Here is a 23,607-nt window from a genome sequence, read left to right as displayed (position 1 = left end):
GGAAACTTATTGATATTGGAGATTGCGTTCATGACTATAGAAAGCTCTTCATATTAGGAACAAAATACACTGTGCGACAAGATTTTTGAGGGTTGGAATATTCCCATTGGAGATGAAAGACCTTGATGAGTGCATAAAAATCCCAGAAGACAAAATTCATCATAGTTCAAAGTTCGGAAATATGGCGTGATATTTTTTTTACTGGCGGTCCAATTATACATGAAGAGATTGCTCCAAGATGCTCTTTATCTTCCTCGCAATATTCTACTAAATTGTTGCTCATAACATAAAAACCGGGTTTAAAATTTTTGAGCCGGATATTCGGATAATGAAACCGGTTTTAATATCGATTCCTCGTCCACCTAATATCTTATGGTCCGAGTATACTGGACGTCTTACGCCTTGATAACATCAGCTTGGTGTTCTCGCCATTTACTGCCAAACCCACTTTGGCAGACTTCTTCTCAATTTGTTCAAAGGTGGCTGTTACCGCTCGCAATGTTCGACCCATTATATCGATGTCATCGGTGTAGGCAAGTAACATGTGCTGTTTGGTGCAAAGAGTGTCATTTCTGTTCACCTTTGCGTCTCTTATGACCTTTTCCAGCAGGATGTTAAAACGATCACACGACAAACTGTCACCTTGTCTGAATCCTCGTTCGGCATGGAAGGGCTCCGATAGGTTCAGGATAACACTATATGCGATGGGAAGTAGACTAATTCCTCTATATTTGGCACATATCCTCTTGTCCCATTGGGCATGAATTAATTGCTATTCTGACCTCATCTTGGCTAGGGGGTATACACTCTATACCATCATCTCTTATTGGTTCTGGGGTATCTTCTTCAACGCCACTATTTGATACCAGAAGTTGTTCAAAATTCTCCTTCCAGATCCTTAACACGCTGTCTGTATCTATCACCAAGTTTCCTTCTTCATATCTACAGGAAGATGTGCCTGCACCAAAGCCTTCGGATTGGTGTTTTACTCGTTGGTAAAAATTCCGGACTTCATTCTGACTCCTGTACATCTCGATTTGCTCACGCTCACGTTTTTCTTGTTCTTTCTTCTTTTTTCTGAAAATAGTTTCTCCTCTCCTTTTCTTCCGATAATTCTCCATTGTACTACATGTTGCTACTGTCTGCAAGATGCCCTATACGCTGCGTTTTTCACATCGGTAGCATTACGATACTCCTGATCGTACCATGGGTTCCTTGGTTGTGGTTTTTGGTGCCCAAGCCCTATCGGCTCTTGCTGTTTTATTGTTCTTCAGCCGATTAATTGCTATTCTGACCTCATCTTGGCTAGGTGATATATACTCTATACCATCATCTCTTATTGGTTCTGGGGTATCTTCTTCACCGCCACTATTTGATACCAGAAGCTTTTCAAAATGCTCCTTCCAGATACTCAATACGCTGTCTGTATCTATCACCAGGTTTCCTTCTTCATCTCTACAGGAAGATGAGCCTGCATCAAAGCCTTCGGTTTGGTGTTTTACACCTTGGTAACATTTTCGGACTTCATTCTGACTTCTGTACATCTCGATTTGCTTACGCTCACGTTTTTCTTGTTCTTTCTTCATTTTTCTGAAAATACGTTTCTCCTCTCTCCTTTTCTCCCGATAATTCTCCATCGTACTACGTGTTGCTACTGTCTGCAGGGTTGTCCTACAAGCTGCGTTTTTTAAATCGGTAGCATTACGACACTCCTGATCGTACCATGGGTATCTTGGTAGTGGTTTTTGGTACCCAAGTGTTGCTTTTGCTGTAGTTTGTAGGGAGTGGGCAATTCTTTGCCATTGGGCTTCTATACTATTATCGGGTCAAGAAGTGCTTTCGTCAAGCAGTTGGTTAAGTTGAGCGGAGTAGGCTTCTGCTAACTGTTGTGTTTGAACCTGGTGCTGCAAACTAGCATGTTTTTTGCTGCGGCGAAGTCAATCAATCTCATGCCGTCGTCGGATGTTTTTCCGACGGTGGGGCCAAATATATTTTCCCTTCCTAATTTTTCATTAAAATCTCCTATATGCTTTTTCTAGGCGCTCGTAAAATATGTCTTTGGTCGGAGCATGGGCGCAAATGAGACTGATGTAAAAGAACTTCGCTTTTATACGGATTATACCAATTCGCTCATCTACTGGAGTGAATCTGGAGATCAGGTCTTTTATTCTCCTGTTAACCATAAATCTGCAGCCAAATTCATGTCTCGTTTCATGGCAGCTATAATACAGTGCGTAATCGTCCGTATAGTTCTTATGGGTGAACTCGCGGCACATATCAGCTCACTATTTCAACGGATGGTGAAAATAGCTACCCCAGGTGACACCGCGTGGAGGTCAGTTTCCACAATTGAGATGAAAGAGGGACCAAGATAAGCACGGACTTCGCCATGTTAAAGCCAATCAGAGCCGTTGCATGGTATCTATCAATCCCTACAATGGGTACAATTCAAAATATGAAACGATCTCTTCATATATAATAGGGTCGCCAGCAAAAAATTCACACCATATCTCCGAACTTTGATCTATGACGAATTTTTCCATTTAGGGTTTTCATATACATACCAAGGTCTTCCAGCCCCAATATAAATTTTCCATCACCCCGGACCATGACGTCGATTTTGTTTCACAGTGATATTAGCTTTTATAACCATATTCCCATACCTTGAGTATCTGCTACATAATTCTCCTATATGCTTTTACACGTGTTCTGTCAAACACATACACACATTCTCTTCCTCCTCCTCCTCCTCCTCTCGGTTTGACATAGCTAAATAAAATATTTATAAGAACATTTTTCCATTAAAACATTTTCCATAGCAAATTTTTTCCTATGTCGTCTAATTGTTTTCTCCAGTTTTTTCTTAATAAATAAAAAAAAAAACACAACAACAATTTAATAATTTATTCAGAATTTCCGGGCAATTACATTAAGCGTATTAACTTAAAGTTGGAGCTCAAGTTATTTGGAGTGAGATTTTAATGGTTTGTATTAATGGAATGAATTCCGAAATTCTTGGTATATTAAAAGTAAATAAAATGTTCAATTTGTTAAGGTGGAACCACAAAATAAAATATCGTTAATATAATGGGATTCCTGGTGAATACAAATATTATTTAAAAAAAATATTCGATATGGGTTAATGTTTTAAAATAGTCCTCATGCAAACCTCCCGTTTAATTTCAAAAAATTTCCTAAATTGAGAGTCTGTATCGAAATTTTGATATTTTTAGCCAAGTACTTCGCGGTATAACATGTTTAAGAAAGGCTGTTGGAATGTTAATGACAATTCTTGTTCTGATCGTTTTTAAATAATTTTAAGGCTCCACCGGGGGGCGAGGATTTTAAAAGGCTCCACAAAGGAGTGGATTAAAAAAAGGCTTTACAAAGGTTGTACAAAGAGTAGGAATTCTTAGGTAACCATAAAAAGGGGTGGATTTTTTAAGACTCCACAAAGAGGCTTGCATTTTTGAAGACACTTGGGTCGACCTGTCTCCAGAAGGCATGCTGAGAATCTTCTGTTTCAAAGAGACATATTGGAGAAAATTCCCTTGGTCACCTGTTAAAGGTTTTCTAGTTTGTGGAAGGTCTTCTATGCCTAGTAGACCTGTAGAGGGACTTTTGTCTCTAGAACACTTGCTGAAGGTCTTATATCTCCTTAGAAAAACTGTTGAACGTTTTCTGTCTCTAGTCTTCAGAAAACCTGTTGTAGGTCTTCGGAGTGCAAAAAACCTGTTGAAGGTTTTTTTCAGACTTTCCAAGAGGAGTGGATTTCATAAGACTCCTCAAGAGGGGTGGATTTTTGAAGACCCCTCAAGAGGCGTGAATTTTTGAAGACAAGAGGCGTGGCTATTTAAGATTCCACAAGACGCGTGCATTTTTTAAGATTCCACAAGACAGGTGCATTTTTTAAGGCGCGTGGATTTTATAAAACTCCACAAGAGGGTGTTTTAGACTCTACACAAGGTGTGGAAGGCATGCTAAGAATCTTCTGTCTCTAAAAGACAGAAATTTTACCCTAAGACATCTGTTGAAGATTTCCTGTCTTTAGAAAACTTGTGGACGATGTTCTGTGTCGAGTAGACCTGTAGAGGGCCTTTTGTCTCTAGTACACTTATTGAAGGTAATCTGTATCCTTAGACGATATGTTGAAAGTTTAGAACTTTAAACATATCTATTAAAACTTCAGCCTCTAGAATATCTGTTGTAGGTCTTCGGTCTCTATAATGCAAGTTGAAAGTTTTCTAACATCGATGAAGGTCTTATATTTCTAAATGACATATTTTAACCCCACTTTCCAAGAGAGAGGAGGATTTTTAGCACTCTGCAAGATTTGGACTACACAAGAGGCTTAAGTTTCTTAAAACTACACAAGAGGGGCGTGGATTAATACCCCACAGGAGAGGGGAATATTTTAAGACTTCACAAGACGCGTGAATTTCTGAAGACGTGGATTTTTAAGACTACAAGAGGGTGTTTTGGGATATTTTAGGACTCCACAAGAGGGGGGGGGGGTTGGGGATATTTTAGGACTCCACAAGAGGTGTGCATTTTATAATGCTCTACCAGAGGCGTGGATTTTTTTTTAACTTAACAAGTGGAGTGGGTTAAGACCCTATAGGAGGGGGGGGGGGGGAATATTTTAAGACACCACAAGAGTCGTGAATTTCTGAAGACTCCAGAAGAGGGGCGTGGATTTTTTAAGACTCTACAAGAAAGGGTGTATTTTTTAAGACTCTAAAAGAGGGGGTGTATTTTTTAAGACTCCAGTAGGCCTATTCTGTAACTTTTAACAACATTCGATATTGTTTAATTTTCTTTTGTTATTGTAAAAACAACAAAACAAACAAATGAAATTGTTGTAAAATAAACAATGTCGAATGTTGTTAAAAAGTTACAGAATAGGCCTACAGAAGAGGGAGGTTGGGAATATTTTAGGGCTCCACAAGTGGCGTGCATTTCTTAATACTCTACCAGAGGCGTGGATTTTTTTAAACTTCACATGAGGATTGGATTTTTTATGACTCCACAGAAGCCGTGACATTTTTTGAGGCTCCATGAGAGGCCTGGATTTTTTTAAGACTCCAAAAGAGGCGTGGATTTTCTTGAGATTCCACAAGAGGCGTGGCTTTTAAAACTACACAAAAGCCGTTGATTTTTAAGACAATACATTTTTTATGATTTTTCAAGAGATGTGCGAATTTTTTGATTTCATTTTTATACCCTTCACCACACTGCGGTACAGGTTAACAGGCAAAAATAATCGAGATAGACCCATGGTTTCTTTTGAGAATATGCATAGAATCACTATCTGAGTCGATTTATGCATGCATCCGTCCGTCCGTCTGTTCATGTTAAATTGTAAACAAAGTGCAAGTCGCATTTATTATCCGAATTGGATGAATTTTGGCACAGTTTATTTATTTGGGCCAGGGACGAACCCTATTGAAATTGGGAAATCGGTTCAGAGTTAGATATAGCTCCCATATATATTTTCGTCCGATTTTAGGCAACTGGTGCACCAAAGTCCCTGGAAATCTTTTCATTTGCACGAATTTTTGCATAGCGTACTGAATAAAGTCTAGAATGATGTCTGCCAAGTTTCGTGAAAATCGTTCTGGCAACTTTCCCTGAAATCGGTTCAGACATAGATATATAACAAAAACGCGTAGTCTGTTAGGATACATATGTAAAATATACCCAAAGTGGTGAAGGGTATCATATAGTCGGCCCAGTCCGACTTCACTACTTTCCTTACTGGTTTAGCTCTACAAAGAGGGAAACGGAATTGAGCCGAAGAATAACCTTGAGTCTATTTTGGTCAGATGTCGATATAGCTTCCATGTATAGTTAATTGTGTTTAATTTAATCTACAGTTCTAAAAAGGAAAAATGTGTGGATTTTTTAAAAGACGTGGATTATTAAGACTCCATAAGAGGCGTATGTATGCTACACAAAGATAGGTGGATTTTCTTAGCGCTCCACGAAGAAAAGACGATTTTTAATTCTTCACAAAGAGATGTGAATTTTCAAATAATTTTATTAGCTCCACAAAGAGGGAAACACAATTGAGCCTAAGAATGACTTGAATCTATATTGGTTTATATCGGGTCAGATGTCGATATAACTTCCCATAAAATTTTGTCGGATATCGTGAAAAATAATACCTGAAAGTCTCTAATTTTGTCCAATTGCCTGATGAATGAATAAGTTGTCCCTGATACGCTACAAGTTCGAGTCAGAAACGACATAGAGGTATCCGGAAATGAAGACTTAAGCTAATAATGCAAAAAGTGGTTCTTGTCAAGTGAAAACTTAAGCTAATCCTACAAGAAGTGATTCTTGTCCTCTAGTACGACGAACAAGCCGTGTCAATCCCACTTCAATGGAGGTGGAGGTCACACAATTTTAATTCTACTCTAATTTCTTGTCTATAAAAATTCATTGACTCAAATTTTCACATTCAACCCAGAAAATGCAAAATAATATCTAGATTCTCGGATAGATTTTCTAAGATTAAACCGGATTGTGTTTAGTCACCATTATTTGTAATTTACCAACCCAAATAGAGAAATAATAGGAACAATATAGGTGCTCTATATTCCATAATCCAATCTAAGGATTTATCTGAAATAACATATCTCGTTGTGTTGTGTTTCCTAACTTTGTGTTTGTCATTTTATACATTTGTGTGGGTGTGTGTTTGTGAGCATGACTGGCAAAGGCGCACACTTTTTTAATAACAGAAATTTATTTGTAGAAACCTTTTGAAAATTATGTACCAGTTCTATTATAGTTTACCGGAGCTAGCTGACTGGCAAAAGAGATGGCGTTAAAGGCTTGAGAGCTCGTTCATACATTAGGACTTTGGCGTTGAAGTAGCGCAACCACTTTCAGAAGTTTTTGAAGTTAACTTCATCCTCATCTAATTACACCTTTGTGTCAAAAGACGTTTTGTGGTATTCTGTCGTGTTCAAGGATGTTTTTTTTTTTCATTTGTCTTTTTGTCAAAGGTGGAAGTTGGCAGACATTGGGGTGGTATGATTAAGAAACTAACATTTTTTTAAATGTGAGGAATTTTTTCAGCAGAAAACCATTGGAGGTTAATTGGAGTTTTTTTGTCCATAAAAGTCCTGCGCAAGATGTTTTTTTGCCAAAAAAAATGTTTTTTTTTGCCAAATGGTATTCAAGGGAAAGAAGACCTGTATATTATCCCTAGGAGATCTGTAGAAAATCTTCTCAATATGAAGTAGTTTGTAAAAAATCAGTTTTGATCTCTTCGAGAAGGCTCGTATATGTTCATTTGTCTTTAGAATGTCTGTAGTTGCTTTTCTATTTCTACAAGCCCTTTGGAAGCTTTTTAAGGGACAGATTAACTCCAGAGGGTCTTCTGTCTATAGAAGATCTCTAGAATGCGGCAGCAGCTCTTCTGATTGTAGAAAGCCTGTAGAAGTTTTTCAAATTATATTCTAGATATAGAAGTCCTGTATATTGTCCATTGGAGATATGAAGAATATCTTCTCAATATTGGTCTGTAGAAATTCATCTGTCTTTAGAATGTCTGCTGATTATAGACGTCCTTGAAAGGTCTTCAATGGGTATTTAAGAGACTGGTTACCTTTAGCGGTCATTCTGCCTATAGAAGACCTCTAAACGATATCTTGAAGATGTTTTGAATACATAGAAGATCTATAAAAAGCCTTCTGTCTTAAGAATATGTGTAGAAGTTATTCGGCTGTTAGAAGATCTGCTGAATGTATGTGAATTTATAAGACCAAGACCTATGTCTGTAGAAGACCACTTATTAGTTGTGTGGGAAAAATGTACCAAGTGTTCTGTATCTAGAATATCTGTAGAAAGTCCGCTGTTTCTAAAATACCTATAGAATGTCCACTGTCTCTATAATACATACTACAGGCTTTAGTCCCTTATATTGTACTTTGAGTCTAGAAGACCAGCATAATGGGGGCTCCTGTAGGAGCCTCCAGTTATTGCAGAAAATCTGTTGAAGTTTTTTTGTTTATGGAATATAATGCAAGAGGTTTTACAGTACTAGAGAACCTGCATCTATAATGACTGTAGAGTGTCCTCTATATCTAGAAATTCTACAGAAGATCCCCTGGCATCTTTCTCTATAAGACATAGTGCAGTTTTTTGTCTCTAGGAGACCTGTAGAATATATTTTGAGTCTAGAAGACTTGTTGGTGGTCTAGTGTCTTTAGAAAATCTATTGAAGGTCTTCTCTCGCTAGAAGACTTGGCTCTAGACGCCTCGTTCTCCGGTCTCTACAAGGCCTAGTAGGCCTGTCGAGGGTTTTTTGTCTCTAGAAAACTTGTGGAAGGCTTTCTGTCTCCTTAAACGACATATTAAAAGTTATCTGACTCTATAAGACCTGTTAGAACTTCAACCTCTAGAATATCTGTTGAAAGTCTTCGGTCTATGAAATGCCTGTTGTAGATTTTCTGTCTCTAGAAAACCCTGGTGGAAGTCGTGTATTTTTAGGAGATTTTTTTAAGCCCCCCTCTCTCTCTCCTCTTGAGGGAATTCTGGCTCCAGAAGGTCTTCCTTCTCTATAAGTTCTGTTGCCGGTCTTCTTTCTATAGACGTCCTTTAGGATAGTTTCTGCCCATAGACAGTCTGTTGAAGGTCTTTCGTCAATAGGTCTCTGAAAAAAATTTTAAAAGTCTTCGGCCTTGAGGACCGCTTGAAGGTCTTCTATTTGTACCAGGTTTTAGTATTTTATTTTATATTAAAGTCTAAAATTTCATGCCCCTAGAAAACCTAATGAAGGACCCGATGAAGATTTCCTGCCTTTACTAATGGTCTTACGTCTCTATACGGCCTGCTGAGAATCCTCAGTCTCTAGGAGACGTATCGGAGTTTTTCTCTCTAGACAACCGGTTAAATAACTTCTGTCTTTAGAAAACTCGTGGAAGATCTTCCTGCTCTAGTAGACCTTTAGGGTCTTGTTAAAGCTTTAGATAACCTGTTTAATCAATAAAAGACTTAGTGAATGCTTTCTTTCTCAAGAAGGCCTGTGAAGGTCTTTTTTCTCTAAAAGACCTGTTAGCGGGTTTCTGGCTATAGAAACCGGTTATAGATTTTATGTCTCTAGAGGAATATTTAACAGTCCTCTGTCTACTAAAAATCTCTTATATCTATATAACACATATTTAATTTCTTCTATCTCGAGAATACATATAGAAGACCTGTTGAAGGAATTCTGTCTCCAGAATGTCAGTTGGAGGTCTTTTGTCTCTAGAAGTCCTGTCGAAGGAATTCAGTATATAAAAGACTTTGAGGTGGTCTTCTGTCTCTTGAAGACCTTTCGACGTTTGATAGGTCCTCGGCCTATGGAAGCCTTTTGGTAGGTGATCTGTCTCTAGAAGTCCTGTAGAGCATATTTTATATTTGAAGGGTTTCAACGGTCAAAAGTCCTACTGGAGGTATTCTATCTCTACAAAGATGTTGAAAGTAATCTGCCTCTATACGATATGTTGGAAGTTTTCTGCCTCTAGAAAACCTGTTGTAGGTTTCATATGTATTCGTGGGAGGTATTCTGTCTATAAAATACATATTGGAGGTTTCCTGCGTCCTGTGTTTAAGATCTTATATTTCTGGAAGACATATTAAACACTCTCTGTGTCCAAAAGACCTGTAGACGGATGTCATTAATATCTAGAAGTCCTGTTAAAAATTTTCGGTCTATTAAAGTCCAGTAGAAGGTCTTAAGTCTCTCAAAGACCTGTCGACGTTTGGTAGAAACTGGGTCTATAGAAGGCCTATGGAAAGTTGTCTGTCTTGTAGAGACCTGTAGAAAGTATTCTATAGAAGGGTTTCTGTCCCTTGTAAGTCTTCTGCCTATAGAATATAGGAGGTGTTCTATCTATAGAAGACCTGTTGAAGGTCTTTTTTTTCTCAAGAAGGTTTTTTATTTCACGACGACATGCGGAAGGGATTCGGTCTCCTGACATTTATTAGGACCTGTTTTAAGTATTAAAGTTTTATGTCTTAAAGTCTTATGTCGTCTGAATCTTGAAGAACTTCTATCTCTAGAAGTTGTGTTGTCGGTATTCTAGAAATAGATCTGACTCTTCTGCTTTTAGAAGACCTGTAGAAATCCTTTTAGTTTCTTATGGAAGAACTCTTTAGCGATTTTTTCTTCCTGAAAGCTCTACCGATCATCTATGGTCTTCATCACTTTTGTCTTCCATTGTTTTCCATTTCCCATTAAATATTTAGGTTATTCAAAACTAAACATCACTTTCATTCTAATTATCGAAAGTGGTTCGGGAAAACATATATTGTCCTAAAAGTTTTTCTTCCACATTCTCCAAATAGAGAACCCATTTATTTATTTTTTTCTTCTCTCCTGACAAAAAATATTAAAAGGTATCCATTTACGCAAAACAATAATAAAAAGGGTGTTCTAATTTTGTCAAAGTCCATACATTTTTTTAATATTAGATGCGAAATACATTACGTCCCGAAAAAAACTGAGGAGCCGACTAAAAGCATTTTGTTAAAAAGGCAGCAACAACAACACAAAACAAGTCAAGAGGCATCCAAGCCTGAAGAACACCTGACGTCACACAATGACACCGGCTCAGAAAACAACAACAACGTCATCATCATAATACTTAGGCAGCAAACTCAGCAGGTTCCCTGTTCGTAACAACAATAACAATTTAAAAATTTGCATACGAACGAAGCATTTAGCGCTAAGAGCGGCAGAGGTAAAAAGACCCGGCAACAAACCAAAAAACGAGCAACAAATCCGCCGAACATACATCCAGCAGCAGCATCATCAGCATTATTTGTCATCATTGTTAGGGTTCGGGGTTCTGTTTTCTCCTTGTTGCTTCTATCCATTCTCCGGCAACTTCCTTTGACAACAATTACAACAACGACGACAGCAAAAAAAACCGAACAACAGAGAATGTCACAACTTTGCCGGTGCCGATGCTGATTCTGTTGCTGCAGCTGCTAAACAGAAGTGAGCAACATGTAGAGCGGCCATTGAACTGCGTTCACTTGTATTTGTGGTTCCTGTTGCTGTTGTTGTTATTGTTGTCGTTGGATGCAATGGTTTGTGATGCCGTGGTTTTTGTGTGATGTAATTTAAGGATTCCATGGTATGTATTGTTGTTTCCCCATGCCCTCCTCTGCTACCCTGCCACAATTATTTTATAAAGTTTTTCTTTTTTTCTGTTTCTGTTTGTGATGATTGTTAGGTTTTTTAAATGTTTGAATACATGTTCGTTTAAATATGGTATGTGTATGTAGGAATGATGACATACATATCAACAGATTATACTGTGTAGAATATGGACTTTCAATAGATTCAATTCCTCAATATTATAAAGAGCCGGAGATAAATTTATCAGAATTTATGTTCTTAGTGGAAGGATTTCTGTCTCTCGAAGCCCAAAAGAAGGTCTTCTATCTACGGAATGCCTGTAAAAGAACTTTGTCTCTGGGAGACCTATAAATGGTTCCTATCACTAGAAGTCATATACAAAGTCTTCTGTCTCTAGTACACCTGTTATAGGTCTTCTGTCTCCAAAAGAGCTTTCGAAGATCTTCTAACTCTATATGACGGGCTTATCGAAGGCTTTCAGTCATCTGACTTTTATAAGGTATTCAGTCTATAGATGTCATGTTGAAAGTGGTCTGTCTATAAAAGAAGACCACTTACAATTTCTTATACTATAGAAGGCCTTTCGGAGCGATTCTGCCACAGCGGATTATCTGCAGAAGAACTCCTGTGTATGTAAGACCTATAGATGTTTCTTTTCTCTATATTGTAGGTCTTTTGTTTTTTGTGGATTTGTTGAAGTTCTTCTGTCCCTAGCAGACCTGTAGATGGTCTTCTATATTCAGGAAAACAGTTGAAGGTTCTCTACAGCTAAGAGTTCTACAGGGTGAGATAAAAAGTGGCAAAAAGTCAAACGACATAATTTTTACAATTTTTTAATTTTATTGAATGAAAGCAAAAAATGTCGGAAATAGCATCAACATGTCGGAAATAGCGTCACACGCTGTCCAAATGTTGCTCTGCGGTATTTTGGCCCATTCCCGTCGAAACGCTTGTTTGAGGTGATCGACACTTTGGTATTTTTTAGTGCCAACCGGAGATTTTGGTGGCAATTGTGCGCTGGAAATGAAGAGTCTCATTTTGTAACCATTCTTGGGTGGCGCGTGCTGAGTCCTGTTGCCCAAGGCTTTATTACTCCTTCCAGAATATTTTCGCAATAATATTTGGCATTTATTCTGATGCCACGGTCGATAAATACGAGCGGAGGGCAACCATCGGCTGTTATGGCGGCCCACATCATCACCATGGCCGGCGCTTGAGTTCTGGTGGCCAACCGAACCATTTCTGCAGATTTTGCTGTTTTCTTCCGTCCATTTCCTTTAGGCCGGGCTACGCTACCAGTATCACGGTAACGAGCGATGGTAGGGACACAAAAGATTTATGCTGGAGTGCTCTAACGATAGTCACTTGGGGGTTTCCAGCCAAATATAAAGAAATCACACTATAACGCTTGAATTCCATCACTGGATAATACTCACCAAAATGTTTCCTACACTTGTAAACGATATAATGAGCTGTCATTGGAATAATTTTAACACCTGTCGGACGAGTGACTTAGAAATGACAGCAGCCTGAATTTGGTTGGAGTTTTTTCATCTCACCCTGTAGATTAAAGGTTTTCTGTCTCTGGACCACATGTTGGAAGTTGTCTGCTCCTAGGAGACCTGCTAGAAGCTTTCTATCGTCAGAAGACCTGTTCGATGTTTTCTGCCATCAGAAGACCGGTTTTCTAGAAAAAAACTGTTGGAGATCTTCTGTCAATAAAATACCTCTTTAAGGTTTTCCACCTCAAAAAACCTCATGTCTTTAGATGAAAAAAAAATAAATAAAGTCCCTCTTTTCCCATATTCCTGCCGAAGGAAGATCAGAAAGATCTGTTGAAGGAATTTTGTTTTCAGATCGCCAGTTGGAGGTCTTCGGCCTGTAGAAGTTCTTTCGAAGGTTCTGGGTAAATAAATTATATAAAAATAAAAATATCTCTTGAAAATCTGTCGACATCTGGCCTTTTGAATATTTGACTTTTTAAAGGTCTTCCGTCTTTTCGTTTTTGTATGTTTCCTACCTCAAAAAGACATTTGTAGATCTTCTGTCTGAACACAGACAAATATAATTCGTATATTATATGAATAGTAATCAGAAAGTGTTGCCAATGTTGGGATTTCTTCATTTTATGAACGCAATTCATAAAACTTTTAATACTGGTTTGTTGACAGAGAGAGAGTTGTTCTTTTAGTTGTATCAGCCCTATTGCTTTTACAGCAGTGGTGGGCAAAACAAAATTGAGAGTAATTGCGGGTGAGTGTAACTGAGAATTCATCATTAAAATCGACTGAGGAAGAGAATAAAAGAGAATGCGTGTTTAACCATCGACGCTCAGTTACGGTTCCGTATATGGCTAAGCATGCCTGTTTTATAAATTGGGCTGAGGTAACAGACGTTGGCCGAATATGACTCGGGTTGTTTTATTCTTCTTCTTTATGTGTTGCCTCGTTTCTTCTTACTTACTTACATGTTCATGCTCTTCGGAATCAGAAATATGGTGTATTTAGTATTTATATCGATATAATTTGGAAAATACCAATGCGAATTTTTTTACACGAATGCAGAGGTCGGTAAGAGTGTCTGGAAACCATGAAAACCAAAACTAGTCACAATCGTGTGATTGGAGATTCGGTGGTTGTTAGCAACAGAAACAGTAGTCAAATATAACAACCGCCAAGTAAGGAGAGAGGCGGAGAACGATATTTAAACAAAACAAGGTCGAACAATGGATGTCGAAAAAAATAATAATAATAAATAAAGAGAAAGAGGAAGAGAGAAACAGAAAAATAGAGAAGAAACGAATTTCAAGTTTTTGCTCTCCCAAGAGCCGATTCCGACTTTAAATTTTTAGCCGCCTTCTGTCGCTGGAAAATCTATAATCTTCGAAAATACTGCCAAAGAAGTCTACCTTTTGAAGATTAGTAAATGTTTATACCCTACATAAATATGTTGTGAGGGTATTATGTGGCCCCTAGAGTTTGTGCCGCCGCGGGTGTTTGAGGTATACATAATATGTACAGGGGTTTAAATAGGGAACTGAAAAGTCCAAAGGATCGTTTTGAAATTTTACCTGAACTTCTGGTTATGGTCATGGATCAGAAAACTGTATATTTGTCTGGTTAACTATTCGCTCTAGACGCCACAATTATAACCCGAGCATCACAAAAATTTCTATGAAAAGGCAATCGGACCAACTACAACATTATTCATTTATTTTAAGTTTGGTAGACATATTACGATATGCAAAGTGGGAATTCAGTCGGTTATTCGAGAATAATCATGTCTAAATCGACTCATAACATTTTATACCCACCATAAGGTGAAGCCTATAGCCCTTTGTCGGTCTGTTGGATACGTTTTAACCGCAATGGTTGTAATTTCTTCATGGTATGTTTCAGGGTAGACCCTATATAACTGCCTCCATTATTCGGTATTTTTGGAATTTTGTGAGTTTTTTCAACCAATTTGCTATAATTTTGTATTTTGGATTGTCATTGGGTAGTAAAGCTTCCTATCGGAAAATATTTATATTGGCCCACTTTTTAGGAATGCACCCACATAACGGTTCCCCCTTTTATTCGTTTTTTTGTTTGTTTGCTCTATTTTGGTTGTCATTGTGTGTGAAATCTTCCTTATATGTAGTCCGGCATATATAAAGGTCCTGAACTATTGCAATCTTTCTTTGAATAGATTGAGCCAAGGTGTCACGTTCCTGCTCCAACTCTCTCTGCATTCTGTGTCCATCCTGTGAATCGGGTGTGTTTCTGTTCCTATTGTCGGAATTCTGGATCCTTTTGTCGAATAGAGTTAGACAAGTAATCACATTCTTGATCTTGACGTCAAATAGAGTTGGTCTCAATATCCCTTTTAGTTTCAGAGACCTATTGTTTAAATTCTACCCGCATGAGGATGTGCGTTTATCCAAAATCTCTCATCGAAGTCCAAAAGATGTCGAGCCGACCGAACTAAGCAACATTTTTACTTCATAGTTTTCCGGAACGGCCACTGCCCACCATTGTTCGGACCACAAAAGATCTCCTAGTAAATAACGTATAAGATGGCCGATTTTTTTTAATTGTTCGTAACTTGCTCTGGTAGTTCACGGAAAGGATTATTATATTTAAAATTAGGTTAGATTGCCTTCTTCTTGTACAAAAGCTGGGCATTTGGCCAATATTACAACCTTTTTAAAGCCCTGGGCCAAAGGACGAAATGGCTATGAAATAAAGAAGGGAGGTTTGAACGGTACATTATAGTAATCACCCATAGTCCCGCATACTTGCTTGTATTCTATTTATTCCTTTCTTCAGTTTGCTCTAAATTGTTGCATTGTTGTGAAGTATTGGCCGGGAAATGTTCTTGTTATTTTTGTTGCATTACATTCCGCATGTATATCTAAAGGTTTGGAGAGGGGGAGGGGGTATTGTAGCACTTTTTATATTTCAAATTGAAAAAAAAATAAAACAAACCTGCAGCGATCTAACCCAGTAAAGTAGCGTTCTGTGTTGGATGGCGGAACGAAACTACATCTTATTGTTATTATTTTGTGGATTTGTTTGTTATGATGCACCTTCATATTCAACGGCATAAAAATACAAATTGTTGCTTCGCTAGTCCTGATGCAACAACATCCTCCCATGACCATTCCACAACACAGTTTTGCTGATATACATTAACACAACTTGACGTTAGTGTGTCGAGTATTTCCGCAAGAAAATGCTCCTTTGTGGTCGAGTGCGAACGAGTGATAGAAATGTTCAACAAATCGCACATAGAAGAAATACTCCAAGAAATGTAAAAAAGAAAAAAAAAATATATGTACATGTTTGCAACTTAAATGGAACAAATCACTAAACAAACATTTTCACTTTGTCAATTTCGAAAAAGAAGGAAAGGACAGGAGAGAAAAAAAAAACGAAGCTGAACATGATGTTCGCCCCAAGCAATAAATGTTGTGTTCAGCTTCCTTTTGTCCGCTGACATTTAGATGATGGATTGCATCTCCTCAAAAAAGGTTATGCGGTATGTTTGTAGATATATTTTCTGTTTGCCACTTTGGCTGTTGGGTATGGGTTTTTTTCCTCAAAGAGATTTTTTTCTTCTTCTGTAGATATCCTAAGGATAGATAAATGTCGAAAGGTTTTCTTGGATAACATATCTTGTTTTTATTTTAATTTTCTTGGAGTTGGTGCTAAAGCCAGAGGTTATGTGGATTAAAATCAAATTCAAGGCATGGAGAGAAGTGTGAGGAATATAAGAAATTAAACAATTCAAAAAAGGATGTGAAGTTCTGCCGGGACGAACTTTGTGTACGCTCCAACATGTGACGGGCATTTGATATATCAAAAATAACTCGGAGTCCTTGAAAAAATATTCTTTAAAAAATCCACGCCTTATATAGTCCTTGAAAAAATATTCTTTAAAAAATCAACGCCTTATATAGTTCTTGAAAAAATATTCTTTAAAATATCCATGCCTTATGTAGTCCTTGAAAAAAATATTCTTTAAAAATCCACGCCTTATATAGTCCTTGAAAAAAATATTCTTAAAAAAATATCCACGCCTTATGTAGTCCTTGAGAAAATATTCTTTAAAAAATCCACGCCTTATGTAGTCCTTGAAAAATATTCTTTAAAAAATCCACGCCTTATGTAGTCCTTGAAAAATATTCTTTAAAAAATCCACGCCTTATGTAGTCCTTGAAAAATATTCTTTAAAAAATCCACGCCTTATGTAGTCCTTGAAAAATATTCTTTAAAAAATCCACGCCTTATGTAGTCCTTGAAAAATATTCTTTAAAAAATCCACGCCTTATGTAGTCCTTGAAAAATATTCTTTAAAATATCCACGCCTTATGTAGTCCATGAAAAAATATTCTTTAAAATATCCACGCCTTATGTAGTTCTTGAAAAAATATTCTTTAAAAACATCCACGCCTTATATAGTCCTTGAAAAAATATTCTTTAAAAAATCCACGCCTTATATAGTCCTTGAAAAAATATTCTTTAAATAATCCACGCCTTATACAGTCCTTGAAAAAATATTCTTTAAAAAATCCACGCCTTATATAGTCCTTGAAAAAATATTCTTTAAAAAATCCACGCCTTGGATGATCCTTGAAAAAATATTCTTTAAAAAATTTTACTATTTAGATGGTGCTTGAGATTATATATTATAATTTTTTTTTAATTGTTTGCCAACAAAATAAGCTAATTTCTTAACGAAGTTTCCGAATGACGCGGTTGTTAATACCATTTTTCAATATTGCGTAAAAATGTTAAGTTTATTGCCAACGAATAATGAAATTTGTAGGACAGACACTTTTTTATTCAAATTAACTTGGTTTCATTGAAACTTTTTCGTTTGCATTTCTTTGTACACAAGGCAAAAAGTTTTCTTGTTCGGTTGATTGATGATACCCAAGTTTGTTCTATTCCATTTTTAACCAATTAAAAGGACATTTCTTATTGCTTCCTTTCGCAATTTGCCAGGGTAACTTGTTTGTGATTTATTCTGTAGTTGTTTTCGTTCTTTCTATAGTTCATTTTCATAATTTCTTTAACTTCAAATCAAAGTATTTACCGTCTTCAGCTTTTGTATGTGACTTTGTATTTTAGTTTTTGGGCCACTGTAAATACAAGTTGTTATATTTACACAGACTGGGAAGGTATGCAAAATAAAATACAACAAATTGTATCCTTGATACCAAAAATATGAATTACCTCATTTGACTGGGGGCCACAAATAAAAATAGAAACAAAAATAAAAACGTGGCAAAACTAAAGCGTCACCTTTCGGTGGCAACAAAATAATCGACTTCTTTGGCATTCACGAAACTATGGGGTGCATAACTATTTACAAAAATGTAGGAAGCGATGATAAGTCAAAAAGATACCGAGAATTTATTTTTCAACACTCTGGACAGTTGTAATACTAAATTGGAGCCACGAAAATTCAGATCAAATATTATTTAGTCCTTGTAAACATATTCGTTAAAAATCCGTCTCTTATATAGTTCTTGAAAAAATATTTGTTAAAAAATCCACGACTTGGATGGTCCTTAAAAATTTTTCTTTAAGAAAATCCACGGCTTGGATGGTCCTTAAACAATATTCGTAGAAACAATCTAAGCCTTGAATGGTCCTTAAGCAAATCTTCTTTAAAAAAGCCACACATTGGATGATCCTGGAAAAGATATTTTTAAACCAGTGAGCGGAGCGGGGCCGACCATATGATACCCTACATAACTTCTACGAAAATCTAACTTTCTATGGTTGTATATTCTGAGCTTGGGCAATATTTCGCGATATTTGCACCCTCTTGACCGACTAGATGTTAACAAATACTTCTAATATTCAGTAGGCGAGGGCTGTACTTGTCCAAATTCTCTTATGTTGTGATGTTGGGCTTTCAATTGTGGCCTATAGATCGACTCGAAAAAAAACAGCAAAAATAAGTTTTCGGTCCACTTCATCCCAAAATTATTATCTGGTCATCACAGAAAAAGTATCATGGAAAATTTCAAAGCGATCTGCGCTATACTTCCGCCCTCTGGTATGGTAATGGGTTACTAAATAATATCTCAGTACGTAAGCACACGTAAATCACTCCTCTTGAACAAACTATCAACAAGACAATGTCCCGAGAAGTTGATACTCCTCCAGGAGTAAATATATACGCCATAGAATACAAATTTTGTAATTTTTCACACAAAAGTCAGGTTCCATTTGACTCGTTAAATATTGACCAATCCTTATCAAAACAGGCATGATTATTTTTTGGTCCGATCCCCTTGTCCATGTAAAATTTCAAGATGTCCGAGCCATAATTGCGGCCTCTGGACAAAAATAAAATTTTTGATCCATTTCATCCCCTAAATATTAACCGATCTTTACCAAAAACAATAGGGGTCTTCATTGGCCAGAACCTATTCTACATGCAAAATTTCGTGAAGATTGATCCATAACTGTGGCCTGTATCGTGTTTACAATTATTATAGGACAAACGGACGGACGGACACACATGTCTAGATCGAATCAGCTGGTCGAGATATACGGTACACTTAAAGGTGGGTCAAGGACCAATATGTAGCGCCGTTACAAACTTTTGGGGCTGCACAAAAATATAATACCCTGACAACATAGTTGTGTAGGGTATAAAAATCCAAGCTGGATGATCCTGGAAAAAAATATTCTTAAAAAAATCGACGATTTTCATATTCATTCAAATAATATTGTTTAAAAAATCCACGCCTTATATACTCCCAGAAACAATATTCTTTAAAAAACCACGTCTCCTCGAAAATATTGTTTAAAAAATTCACGCCTCCTCGAAAATATTGTTTAAAAATCCATGCCTCCTCGAAAATATTGTTTAAGAAATCCAAGCCTCCTCGAAAATATTGTTTAAAAAATCCACGCCTTTTGGGATCCCCGAAAATATTCTTCTGAAAAAAGAACGCCTTGTGGGATTCTTAAAAATTTTTTGTTTAAAAAATCCACGCTTTATATAGTTCTTGAAAAAAATTCTTTAAAAAATCCACGACCATCCTAGTCCTTGAAGAAATAGTTTCTTAAAAGTCCACTCCTTGGATGATCCTTAAAAAACATTCTTGTAAAATTCACGCCTTGCAACGACCTTGAAAAATATTCTTGAAAAATCAACGCCTTGATGGTCCTTGAAAAATATTCTTGAAAAATCCACGTCTTGATGGTCCTTGAAAAATATTCTTGAAAAATCTACGCCTTGGTGGTCCTTGAAAAATATTCTTGAAAAATCCACGCCTTGATGGTCCTTGAAAAATTTTCTTGAAAAATCTACGCCTTGGTGGTCCTTGAAAAAAATATGCCTTAAAATTCACACATTCGATGGTCTTTGAAGAAAACATCCTAAAGAAATACACGCCTTGGATGGCGTTTCAAAAAATATTCTTAAAAAATCCACGCCTTGGATGGCCTTTAAAAAAATATTCTTTAACAAAACCTAAGGCGTTTTGTTAAAGAAGTTCTTGAAAAATATTATTTATAAAATCCGCGCCTGCCTTCAGCTCGTCTATAGAGACTCTCACTTAAGCTCGTCTATAGAGACTCCCAGCTTCAGTTCGTCTATTGAGACTCCCAGCTTCAGCTCGTTTATAGAGACTCCCAGCTTCAGCTCGTCTATAGAGGCTCTCAGCTTCAGCCTCGTCTAAAGAGACTCTCAGCTTCAGCTCGTCTATAGAGACTCTCAGCTTCAGCTCGTCTATAGAGATTCCCAGCTTCAGCTTGTCTATAGAGATTCCCAGCTTCAGCTTGTCTATAGAGACTCCCAGCTTTAGCTCGTCTATAGAGACCCCCAGCTTCAGCTCGTCTATAGAGACTCCCAGCTTCAGCTCGTCTATAGAGACTCTCACTTCAGCTCGTCTATAGAGACTCCCAGCTTCAGCTCGTCTATAGAGACTCCCAGCTTCAGCTCGTCTATAGAGACTCCCAGCTTCAGCTCGTCTATAGAGACTCCCAGCTCGTCTATAGAGACTCCCAGCTTCAGCTCGTCTATAGAGACTCCCAGCTTCAGCTCGTCTATAGAGACTCCCAGCTTCAGCTCGTCTATAGAGACTCCCAGCTTCAGCTCGTCTATAGAGACTACCAGCTTCAGCTCGTCTATAGAGACTCCCAGCTTCAGCTCGTCTATAGAAACTCTCACTTCAGTTCGCTCGTCTATAGAGACTCGATTCAGTTCGTCTACAGACACTCCCTGCAGGTGGTCGATAAAGACTCCTTTTAGCTTCTTTATAAAGACTCCCTTGTATTAAAGTTTGTAAGAAAAATAATTTTAAAACATTCAAATCGATTAACGAGTACTATGCAATTGTATACTATTTTCAAGCCATGTTATTCTCAGTTACTTAAACTGTGCAGCCAATGCATTTCTGTTCAATTGTTTGTAAATTCTTGCCCAAACCCCCCAATGGATTCAGAAACAATATTTTCTCGGATAACAGCAAAACAATGGAACGAAGTCAAGCAAACGGATATCCTTTCTGGAAAATCTTTTGTGTTGTTGTTTTGTTTGTTGAAAAACGAAAATAAATGGAGTTGGTATTATTTTCCATATTTCGTTGTTACCACCAATGACTTGTGGGGCCACTTTAGACAAATGCCAGCACAATATTTTGCTATTTGCAATTAGGGCTTCGAATACTTGTATTTCTTATTTTGTGTAAGGAGGTAATAGGGGGGGAAACCCTTTAAAATCCACCCAAGTCTCTATTACAATGCATGTGGTATTCGTTCAATCTGGTTGGCAAAGGGATGGGTAGTCTGTATAGATGAAGTAAAATATCAGGGAGTTTTAATATAGACCAGCTAATGTGAGTTTCTATAGAAGATATAAAGTGAGTTTCTAGAGGTGGTCTGCAAGGAGTCTCTATAGACTCTATTGATAATCTGAAAGGAGACTCAATTGACAATCTTACGGGAATCTCTTCGGCCGAGCTGAAGGTAAACTTTATAGACAGGCTGATGTGGGTCTCTAGGGACGAGCTGAGGGGAGTCTGTATATGGTGACTGTTGTAGAGAGTTTTTGTATGCAGATGATCTAAATGGCTAGGGGAGTCTTTATATATATAGACGTTCTGAAGGGGCTCAGTGGGTATACAAGACCCACAGAGTATTTTGATAGACGACAAGATGGCTCAGGTAGTTGTTCAATAAACTGCACCGGAGTCTTCGTATAGACGAACTAAAGGCTCTGGTAGTGTCTATTGACAATCTTATAGGAATCTCTTCGGCCGAGCTGAAGGTAATCTTTATAGACAGACCGATGTGGGTTTCTAGGGACGAGCTGAGGGGAGTCTGTATATGGTCACTGATGTAGAGAGTTTTTGTATGCAGATGATCTAAATGCCTAGGGGAGTCTTTATATATATAGACGTTCTGAAAGGGCTCAGTGGGTATACAAGACCCACAGAGAATTTTGATAGACGACAAGATGGCTCAGGTAGTTGTTCACAAACTGCAGCGGAGTCTTCGTATAGACGAACTAAAGGCTCTGGTGGTGTTTATTATAACCTATAAATATCTATCTAATTATATTCGTAACCCATAAGTCATTCTTTTAAAATTTATTTTTTTCTCTCTCCTTTTCTTTCTTTTCAGATCTTGGACCAATTTTTACACCCTTTTTAACAAACACAACAACAACAATTTATACTTGAATATATGTATATCATTTACACCTCCCCTTAGCTGTTAGTCGTACTAGACTAGAAGTTTACACTGATATCCTTAGATTAGAGAACAACAACAAATCACTACTCTACACCATAACTGTGGAATAGATTAAAATTTTGTAACCCGAACCAGAACCTACCATCCCGCATACACATCATTAAACCATTTAAGAAACAAACCAAACAAACAGCTCCCTTAAGTAGTAAGTTGCCCCCAAATGGTAGAGCTTAGCAGGATTTCGGAATTTTAAATGACCACATAAGTAATTCCCAAAACCATACACACACGTACACCTACAATTGCAGTAAATCACAGCTGACTGGCCACGACAAGGTATTCCACAAACAGTAAGCAGTAAGGGACAACTGGGCAGCAGAACACACAAGTCTCTACCTTAGTCTACATTTCCAGCGGATTCTTTAAAGCCTAACAACCAGACAAAATTGGTTTCAAAATTGGTCAAATGTTATGTTGCGGTTTTTGTTGTGGCAACATGTCAAAGCGAGACTACAAAGTTGCCACAATGGATGGCATCGAGCTGGAGCCCTTGGGCGGCGAGAAAATGGATAAGGACAAGGAAAAGGATAATGAGAAACAGACCAATGGTGTTACATTTGGTAAGTACCCCAACCTAAAAAAATAAATCCCCTTTTTTATTGCCATTTAGAAATAAAATCAAATTGAAGGATACATCCAAGGATAATTGTGTTGATGACACACACTTATATTGTGTCCTGATGAGCTTTTCGAATGTGTGGGAAAACCAATTTGGGCATGGTATTGTTATGTGATGGGGGTTTTTGTTTTATTTTCGAAAGGGATTTACCGGCAGCAACATGCCTTTTATTGTCTAACTCACTCCCATGAGCCTTGGCTGCTGCCACCGCTGCCCGTTCTGCTTTGGCGACAATCAACCCTTAAATGTTTTATTCATTTCATAATTAAGTTAAGAACCCTTAAGTGGTTTTGTATACGTTCGTCATTCATACTTTTCCTTTCACCAGGAAGAATTATGCCAGCCAACCAACCAACCGACCGAACAATCAGTCAAGGAGCCACGTATCATACCATACCCACTTCCATGCAACAATCATTCATTACAAACGTCATCTACATCTTAACGTTGTCGTCTGTCTCTTCTGCTGCAGCCTTGTTCTCGTCGTCGTTCTCATCATAATAATCCTCCTCATCATTGTCATCACCATTGACTTCAACTTACTGTCATTTACACACGACTATATGTTTGAAAAGTTGTTG

At 37.5% G+C, this 23,607-nt stretch overlaps 1 protein-coding gene across 1 annotated transcript in view; it reads left to right on the top strand.

The window, feature by feature from the left end:
• The first annotated feature begins 22,795 nt into the window (after nucleotides 1-22,795).
• LOC133334444 (endoplasmic reticulum aminopeptidase 2) overlaps nucleotides 22,796-23,607 on the top strand; it is a 122,704-nt gene continuing 121,892 nt past the window's right edge. The window contains exon 1 of the mRNA XM_061542741.1: nucleotides 22,796-22,967. Within this exon, the coding sequence (XP_061398725.1) occupies nucleotides 22,814-22,967 (154 nt within the window). The 5' untranslated portion in view covers nucleotides 22,796-22,813. The remainder of the gene's footprint in view (nucleotides 22,968-23,607) is intronic.

This window comes from Musca vetustissima, unplaced genomic scaffold (assembly GCF_032173495.1).
Source record: "Musca vetustissima isolate MV318-11 ecotype Yass unplaced genomic scaffold, APGP_CSIRO_Mvet_v1 utg561, whole genome shotgun sequence".
Lineage (NCBI taxonomy): Eukaryota > Metazoa > Arthropoda > Insecta > Diptera > Muscidae > Musca > Musca vetustissima.
The sequence above is the reverse complement of the archived record's forward strand: the minus strand, read 5'-3'. Positions and strand labels throughout refer to the sequence as shown.